The following is a 9,489-nucleotide window of genomic DNA, read 5'->3' as shown; positions in this document are numbered from 1 at the left end:
AACCAGCTTGGCAAAGCTGAAAAGAGTGGGAATAAGTGTTGTTCCCACAGACGGCGCCAAATGTTGATGCACAAAATCAGCGAGGACTTTGGTACAACAGAAAGTGTTAAGTTTGTGACCTTCGCTAGATTGCTCCAGTCACTAGTGTGGATAAGTATGTAAATGGATAGAGACAGGGAAGCAAACACAAGATGTACATGGTTCACCCAGATTGGCTACGTCCACGGAGTAGAGGAGTTCTCATTAATTATGAAGAGTTTACACAAGTACATAGGTTCAAGCTCTCATTTTGTGAGTACTAGTGAATGATTTAGTACAAATGACATTAGGAAATATTGTGAGAAAATGATCTCTATTTATAGAAAAGAGTTTCTAGTTTCATTCTGACATTGACACGTGTCGTGTTATGATTGGCTTCTGATGTTGACACGTGTCGCGCTATGATTGGCTTCTGATGTCGACACGTGTCACGCTGTGATTGACCTCCTGGTTGGAGGGAAACTCTTCTGGGTCCTTGACGGTATAACGTTGACCGGTACTCAGTAATTTCGGGATTGGTCAAGTACAGTACAAACACATGACAATTTGTTGGATGACCGTTAACTTGACACGAAACGACATGACTTGTTAGATAATTGGATCGTTACTGGGTTACCTGTTAAGAACCCGTTAAGATAACGGATTTGACATGATACGACCCGTTAAAATATCAAGTAAAACACAAAAACAACATGAACATGACAAACACGACTCGTTTTCCAGGCCTCCCTCTACCTTGCCCCTTGATTTGTAACCCATCTCACATGTCTCGTTTGTACTCAATTGTAAATTCCACATTAAAATGATTAACATGAAGCAAAAAAAGGCTTTTTATATTAGTACCCTACAAAATGTTGAATGCACCTCACATTAAAATTTAGTATTAAATAACTTATTTACCCGACTATGCAATGAGAATTTTTACCTTATTAGGTTAAAAATATATTATATATACACCCCAAATCACTTTTAACGTATTATTTATCTTCTTCAACCATCAAAACCTCTCAAACCCTCCATTATAAAACAAAATCCTAACCAATAAAACTACAAACATGTTGATTGAAAAAAATTATTTTTGACAAATGAAACATGAAATCGATATTTTGAAAACTTCATATGAGGTAAGACTTCATATTTTTTATTGTTTTAATAATTTTGACGACATCGATAATTATTTTGATGCGTTATTCAAGTTTCTATGTTTGTATTCATCTTTTAGGGATTATAGGGATTACATGAAGAATTAAACACCTAAAATTACCATTAAATATTAAAAATTGAAGAGATGGGTTTTAATGGTGGAATTGAAAACAACCCACATATGCTTTAAATCTCAGGCAGCACCTTTTGTCAAAATTCCAGTCGGCATTTTTTTTCAAATTAAAAGCTTGATAAGATTTGAGAAATGTGGGGTGTACACAAAATATAAGTTGCATGTAGAAAATATAAGGTGTATATTAAGAATATGAGGTGTAAGGGTATAATGTGGAAGTAAATGAGGTATATTAAGATAATTTTTAATTGAAAAAGCAAATGTAAAATGTATTAAGTATGTGAGATTTATTCAACAATTTATGATGCGTTTAATATAATAAACCAAAACAAATTTAAAAACAAAAATCCCCAAACACATGCTGGGCCTACATTATTGCAGAATTGCGGGTTACCACAAAAATTTATTTTTCTTTCTCCAAATAACTTTTCCTTCCTGTTTTCCCTGACGGCGATGCGGCTGAGATCGAATTGAAAATCGGCGAACGAGAAATTGAGCGAAAAATGGAGACGAAGAACAAGTACAGCATCATAGTCCCGACCTACAACGAGCGCCTCAACATCGCCCTCCTCGTCTACCTCGTCTTCAAGCATCTCCGGTAATCGTCTCACCCTCGCTCTCTCACTCCTTTCTCTGTAATCGAATTCATGAATAATCAAACTTCGGAATAAATTCGTGACGAATAATTCGATTTTCATGTGTTTTTTTTTGGTGTGTAGGGATGTTGACTTTGAGATAATCGTCGTTGACGATGGAAGCCCCGACGGCACTCAGGAGATTGTTGAACAGTTGCAGCAAGTCTACGGTCACGATCGCATCGTAAGCACTTCGTTTTCTGCTTAATTTCTTCCTTTTTGTTATCCGGACTTGTTCTAATTCTATTATTTCTGTTTGATTATTTAATTATTTGTGTATTTTGTTGTAGCTGTTGAGAGCTAGAGCTAAGAAGCTTGGGTTAGGTATGTGATTATGTTAAAAACTTAATTCAATTTTTCTGTTTTCCGTTGAGCAAAGTGGGATTACCAATTCAAGTGAAATGCTATACATGTTGTGTGGAATGTTAAATAAAGTAGCAATAGTTTGTAATGTTTTTCCGAATTTCAGGAACGGCTTACATTCATGGTTTGAAGCATGCTTCCGGGAACTTTGTTGTGATCATGGACGCAGATTTATCACATCACGTAAGTATATCATGTCCTTAGGATGTTTATGTAAAGTATTTACGGTGTTTGATTGTTTATTTCACATATTTCATTGGAAGTGATAACCGTCCGCTGTCCAACAGTTTTATTTGAATCGGTATCCTTACACAAAGATGGGAGGGGGTGTGTGGTTTGTTAATTTGGAGCGCAAAAGCAACTTGGAAATTTTCTCTATTCAATTTATGAGGGCTATCTCTGCAAAATCCAAAAAAAAAATATTGAGAGGATAATAGCCGTTGCCTTTCTATTTTACGGTAGACTGCCTCATTGGTTTAAAGCTCATTGAGTGCTTGTTATTCATATTGATAGTTAGAAATGTTTAGGGGAAATTATTGTTTGAGTAATTTCTTTCGAATGTTGTTTTATGTCGCTATTTCAATTAAGTCAAGCATTAGAATTGAATTCTCTCTTCCCTTTGAACACAAGGGAGCCCTCCTCTGGCCACAACATTGATATGCATTTTGGGTTTGCTTTCTATTCTTTTCTTGGATGTTATATGTTTCCTTAGATTTCCAACTTGTAATCACCTTCACGGTTTTATTCATTTTCTTTTCTTCTTATGATGCAGCCAAAGTATTTGCCAAGCTTCATCAAGTAAGAACAAGTTCTTTCTTGTGGTTCCCTACGATTCCATAGTATACTTCATTTCTTGAATTCCTCGTGAATTTGCTTGTGGTGTGTTTATTATTAGGAAACAGCTGGAAACTGGTGCAAGTATAGTTACTGGAACTCGTTATGTCAGAGGTGGCGGGGTCCATGGGTGGAATCTTATGCGCAAACTAACAAGTAGAGGAGCCAATGTTCTTGCACAAACACTACTATGGCCTGGTGTATCAGATTTGACTGGATCATTTCGGTACAAGATTTAATTATTGTATTGAGTTATGTACTGTATCATGCTTAACATGATCATAGGACTGACATTTTTGTGGTTCTTTTGTAGGCTTTACAGGAAAACAGTGCTTGAAGATATCATTAGTTCCTGTGTCAGCAAGGGCTACGTCTTTCAGATGGAGATGATAGTTCGTGCTTCTAGAAAAGGATACCATATCGAAGAGGTAGATACAATTATGTCATGCATGTTTGCCTTCAGCTTGTGGTTAAAATAGATAGTACCATGGTCACGAAGCAAGCTTTGCATTTGTCACTGTTGCTTTTGTTGACATCATCGGAAGTATCAATCTTCTTATATTTGGTGCCCATGTCTTTTTTTTGGCATTTGTTTAATTTACGATGTATTGCTAGCTTGAGGATATTTTGAAATAGGCACTTAAAAAGTACACTATGATTCCTTCATTTTGAAAAGTACACTAGGAACCAATAAGAGATGCCCACGGGTTTTATAAACAGAGCATCAAAGTTATTCAGGAACTGGTGCATTTGTATCCACTGATAGCTAACCGTTGTATGTAATGTTATTTTGGTTCAATGTGAAACTGTGAAATTTCGACGGCATTCAATTTAAGAAGTTCATGAACATATTTGATAAAATGCGACAAATGTAAATGCCCTTCTAAAGTACAAAATAATTTGTGCACTAGGATTCTAGAATCATCAGTCTCATTTGCTACCCTGCTGCTTTGATGACTTTTCTTTTACAATGTCCAGTAATTTGTGTGCTACAATTTTATTAGTATTGTTTCATAGTTAATTTTAGATAAATGTAACCGTTGGTACGATGTAATAGAATCGAGGAGTATTATTAACAGTTGTTTGCGTGCTCAAGCAAGCCCATGCATATTTGAGTTTGGTTTTCACTTAAATTTGCCCGTTCTCTTCATTTTTGGCTTCAAATAACTGCATTATTGTCTGATCCCCGGACTTTTTGCCTGTTGTCCTCAGGTTCCAATCAGTTTTGTTGACAGGGTATATGGAATTTCAAAGCTCGGAGGATCTGAAATTGTCGAATATCTGAAAGGCCTCGCCTATCTTCTCGTTACAACATGAGATGCATAAATTACAGCTCGTATTCACCTTTTTATCCGCCTTTGCACCCAATATGTAGACGTTTAAAGTTACATTTAGCTTCTTTTTTTCATAAATTCTAACTGATTTAGAACCGTTTTGAACCGGGGGAACCATAGGAACAATATAAACTTGTTCATATATATTCTTTTGTTTGTACTTTGTAGTTGCTTCTTGTAAATGCTCGAGAGGTAGACCCGTCGCAATACTTTGTTAACTACTTTCAGCTGCCATTGTTCGTGCACTTTATAAAAACACTCCATGAACCGCCGCAAAATCCCGGCTGAATATTAGAACCAAAGAGCAATATGCCCTTTGGTCCTAAGCCGAGGAAAAAGATTTTTCAATTTTCCGGCTCTTTGAAGTGATTTTTGTTGCACTTTGCTAACGTTTTTAGTTGTCAAAAAGTCCTTTTAACCCTTTTGAAAGTGGTTTAAAACGTGCCCGTAGAACCGTAGATTGAGGCGAGTTGAGGAGTCAAGACGCTACGAATCTTTGTGGTCGGGGTTGGTTGAGCAGTATCTCTGGCGTGAATCAACTGTGCCTCCAACCTGATTTGACGATGCTTTCTCCATGCCGTCAAGGATAAGGAAATTTATGTAACTTGTTTCCGAAATTGTTGACTATAGCCATTGGATTAAACCCTTAATTTTAAACCATTGAAAGAATGTTTCATTCTATATAATTTCAAATCTTGACCAGGTATGCGATAAATAAATTCTATTTGAGAATGATATTTCGTTGAAATTGCGTATGAAACGTTGAATTTTAATAGGAAATTTATTTATTTATTTTTCATTTTTTTTATGTGATAGTAAACGAATAATATATCAGGAATGAGAATGATATTCATAATTTGTATTCACATTTCTGATAATTAAACACGTTTTTGACAATAGAATAAATAATAACCATTTGTGTTTGATTTTCTCGTTTCTTAATATCTGTATTTTATGAAGAAAAAGAAATTCCGAAGACATGCTTCAAAATCATGATCCCATAAACTTTTTTTATGTCCGAATACAATAAAACAAGCACGCTATCTTGACCAACAAAATTAAATTCCTTATTTTCTTTCCTTCCTTCTAATTCTAGCAAACCATCCCATCGCCTCACCTAGTCTTTCCTTAAACACATTGTGCTGCTGACCCAACCGAGTATTACCAAACTTCCAAAACCCCCAAATCTTCATGTTCTCCTCCACCGCATCAACTTCTTCCTCCTCTTCCTCTTCTTCTTCTCGTTATGCCCAAGCCACAGACCCTGTAAATTTTTTTATTCAAGTTCGTAGCCAAAAGGTAAGACAATCCACTCTCCTTACAACCCCTTAATTATCACTTTGCTTTTAATTTTTTTTAATTTTTTTCACAGAAATTTTTTATGTGAATTGTTCGGGAAATTGGATTAAATTGGGGGTTTTCTACTTTCTAGGGTTTTGAGTAAGATTCAGGAGCACGGAAGTAATGGGGGGTGAGAAAGAGAGTGAAAATGGAGAGTTACCTGACCTGGAGAAGCAGCAGCTAGGTGGCGGCGGCGGTCCTGAGACTAGCTCACTTCCCAGTTTGGTAACTGTGGATACGGTGCTGCCGCTACAACAGGTCGTCGTTTCGGGTGGGGCGTCATCTGAAGTTCATGAACCGCCGACAGTCACCGCCACGGTCAAATTTTCAGAGGAGGTTCCTTCTCCCAAAAAGGACCACCTGTCGAGGACTTCGAGCTCTCATGAACAATGCAGGCGAGTATCGAAAAATCGCTGGATTTTCAATTACAATTTAATGGTTTAGGATCATATGGTTTTTGAAATTGAATTTTATTATATTGGGTTTTCTGTGCTTGTTCCTCAGAGTGTGTCAGCAGGAGAAAGATGAAGTTTTGATTGATCTCGGATGCCAGTGTCGAGGCGGGCTTGCGAAATCCCACAGATCATGTATAGACACTTGGTTTCGCTCCAGGGGATCGAACAAATGCGAGATATGCCAGTAATTCCCTCACTAATTTCATTGGCAAGTTGTAAAATAGCTCACTTATGAAGTCAGATTTTATAGAAAGATCTAATCTGTTTATGCAGAGGAGTAGCAGCAAATGTTCCACCTCCAGAGGCTCAGCCAACTGTATGTATTCTGATCCTTTGGGTGTAACGGATAGCTTATGCTCATCAAGCCATAACTTAACATATCTGTGCGGAATTAGCGTAGCTAACTGGATATTCCACCAGCCAAAAGTCATAATCTATAACTTCAAAGAATAGTATTGTACTTATAGACACTAAGCAATTTTGATAGCCGTTCCACTTTTATGTTTGATATCGGACTCTTTCAGAGCTTTTCGGTACCCAAAATCTTACTGGTTATCCTTTTTTTTTTCTTTTCTAACTTAGTGTGTAGTTTAGACTGTCCTTAGATTTGAACTTTAAGTTTCGGAGTAGTGATCCTGAACCGAATTGTCTCAGGAATAGAGTAGGATTTTTTTTTTAGATTGTGAATTTTTACATCTGAGCATAGATTTATGGGACTGCCATTACCCATTTTTATGTCAAAATTTAACTTTCAGTGTATTTGCAATAGCAGGCAAGCTATTGGGTTTGGAGAGTTGGCTCATCCTACCGATCACAAAATCGAGACAGGGTAAGGAAGACACTAATCAATCTACTAGAATATTAGTAACCTTGATGAATAACATTGTTGATGCTATGATTTCGACTGCACCGGTCTTTGTTGCAGGGTTGTGTAAGCCCACTTTATGTGGCGTTTTCAATCCTTATAGGTGGTCTACTGTTGGACGTGCTAATTTCTGTCACCCTTGGTGTCTCCGCACTGCCCATCAACATCATTATAGGTACGCTTGTGCCCATCGATATGTAAAAATTTGATTTGTTCGAGAAATTAGTACGATTGGTGGTATTGCTTGTTGAACTGTAATCTGTAAGAGACGTTGTACGTGTACAGGTATTATCGTGGTTCTTGGACTCGGCACTGCACTGAGACTCGCCCTGGAATTCTTCCACGAGTGGAGTGTGAGGAGAGTCGTGCAGAGAGTCGACGCAAGTCACACGAATGTGCCTCTTGGTTACCATCCTACTTTTTAGGTAAAAGTTGTAAGTAACAAGATGATGTAGAAGTAGAAATTTACTTGATTGCACGGATGGAGGAAGGAGGGTATACGTTCACTTTGTTGTTTGTTTTGCTAGGGCACCCATTGCCGTTTTACCTCAACCAAATGTACCGTTTACTATTTTATTACTTGGTTTTTATAATAAACTTGTTATTTCATTATTTGAGCACATGTTGTATAGAACTGCGCATCCACATTATCTTCAAACCGAAAAATGCTAGACTCAGTTAATAACCGTGAGTTGTTGATGCATGTGGGTCTTACAAGGCATACTTCAACAGTTCCCGATCATAGTCTATCTGATCTCAACTGAAGTTTTCATTAGAGCTATGTTAGTATTAGTTGCACGTGCTTGGATGATACAGTACAAAGTGATCAGAGTTACCAACGTAATTCCTTGTAAGCGTGGAATTCGCCAGGAAATTAAGAGAAATCCCAATGTTGTATTTGATTAATTCTTGAATGAATGCCATTGAGACATTAAGATGACTTAAATAAAGATTAGAAACGTTTGGAACAACTTAGAGGACTTCCAGAATTAAACCAACATAATTAATATTAATCGGATGACAAACAAACAGTCTGATTTTTATTACGAAACTTTAAAGACTTTTTTGAGGTTGAAACAGGATGAGACTACCCAGGATGACTAAAATCCATCATATATGATTCGTGGTGTCGTTCCCTTTTCAAAAAGGTATTATGAGCCCAAATCAAAGTTCGGACACCAAATCTATAAATTTCAAATGCATCATTTTATCTTCAAACCATCTATTTTCTTTTTAATTCATTCTATCATTTATTCTACATCATTAGATAAATGTAATTTGATAATGCACGGTAATTTTACGATACATCGACGACTTTGAATCGCGAATGACTGTATCGACGACTCACTATAGCCAACCGCTAACTGGAGTTTACTTAGCGAGGTGAAGGAGTACCGGCCGAACAGGAACATAGGAAGCTGTGGGAATATCATTGGGGTTCGAACAAGACTTTGCTTTTGTGCTACAAACCGTACCGACACAGACACAGAGACGATGTAATCATGTGGCGCAGCGCTGGAGAATAAAACTTTTTGTTAAAGGCGGCAACAAGTGGCGACATTTTACTTTGGAGTTGGTGCTTTTGTTTGCCGAAAGCCTGCAGTAAAATAATTGGCATCCCAAGAATGCAACTACTGCACGATTTTGCTTCTTGATTTTCCAATTTTTCTCCTCGAGTATTTTACAAGTACAAGCAAACTAGCTACTGAAATTGGCCAACCAAAAATTCTCGTCTGTTTTTTTCTGCTATTTTTGGCTATTGACCGCAATCATTACAATGATCTATTAAATTTAATTAGTAATGGTCAAAGTATAATGTACTATAATTTATAAGATCGTTCTTTTGTTTAAGACGGAAAGCAAGCACGTTCACACTGCCATAAGATTGGAGAAACAATATTTGTGTTTTGCTTTTAAACGACGATATTTGAGGTTTTCCTAGCGCTAAATTACCCAATGGACTAGTCATAATTCACTATCAAACTTATTATTCATGAATCGTTGCGAACGAAGAGGAATGTATTAGATCCTTATACTAGTGACACTAATCTATGACTTCTAATCACCCCTTGGGAAGCTTGGTATTAAATTGTCGTGCTCTTATGCACCAAAGCTAATCTTTTGAAATTTGACATATTTATTTATTTTTTTTTTTAAATTGTTGCTAATGGTTTGATATATTGGGGTTTATCATGAAGTTTTGGTTCAGTCTATTTTTAGAAACCTCCTCCTTCTTTGTCTTCGGTTGCTAGTTGTAGATATAGCTAAGATTTTGTGACCTCGTGATATGCTTATGTAATCTTTCTTTTTCTTTCGGGCTTATGCCCTGTTGTCAACCGAGAAGGAA

At 36.8% G+C, this 9,489-nt stretch overlaps 2 protein-coding genes across 3 annotated transcripts; both read left to right on the top strand.

Annotated features, from left to right (window-relative positions):
- The first annotated feature begins 1,709 nt into the window (after nucleotides 1-1,709).
- LOC126626534 (dolichol-phosphate mannosyltransferase subunit 1) lies at nucleotides 1,710-4,641 on the top strand. Its single transcript, XM_050295895.1, has 8 exons — nucleotides 1,710-1,913; nucleotides 2,035-2,134; nucleotides 2,241-2,274; nucleotides 2,420-2,496; nucleotides 3,086-3,111; nucleotides 3,209-3,373; nucleotides 3,461-3,575; nucleotides 4,360-4,641. The coding sequence occupies exons 1-8, from the start codon at nucleotides 1,819-1,821 to the stop codon at nucleotides 4,462-4,464; spliced, it is 717 nt and encodes a 238-aa protein (XP_050151852.1). The 5' UTR covers nucleotides 1,710-1,818; the 3' UTR covers nucleotides 4,465-4,641.
- Nucleotides 4,642-5,531: 890 nt separating this feature from the next.
- LOC126626533 (uncharacterized) lies at nucleotides 5,532-7,754 on the top strand. 2 transcript variants are annotated; one of them, XM_050295892.1, is made up of 7 exons: nucleotides 5,532-5,780; nucleotides 5,914-6,217; nucleotides 6,327-6,461; nucleotides 6,551-6,593; nucleotides 7,047-7,106; nucleotides 7,203-7,317; nucleotides 7,428-7,754. In XM_050295892.1, exons 2-7 carry the CDS (start codon nucleotides 5,946-5,948, stop codon nucleotides 7,565-7,567), a joined length of 765 nt encoding a protein of 254 aa, XP_050151849.1. In that variant the 5' UTR covers nucleotides 5,532-5,780; nucleotides 5,914-5,945; the 3' UTR covers nucleotides 7,568-7,754. The 2 variants fall into 2 exon arrangements, with proteins under 2 accessions (XP_050151849.1, XP_050151850.1); XM_050295893.1 differs by having other exon boundaries at nucleotides 5,534-5,780; nucleotides 7,050-7,106.
- Nucleotides 7,755-9,489: the final 1,735 nt, after the last annotated feature.

This window comes from Malus sylvestris, chromosome 6, assembly GCF_916048215.2.
Source record: "Malus sylvestris chromosome 6, drMalSylv7.2, whole genome shotgun sequence".
In the NCBI taxonomy this organism is placed as follows: Eukaryota; Viridiplantae; Streptophyta; class Magnoliopsida; order Rosales; family Rosaceae; genus Malus; species Malus sylvestris.
This window is presented reverse-complemented; position numbering and strand designations above follow the sequence as displayed.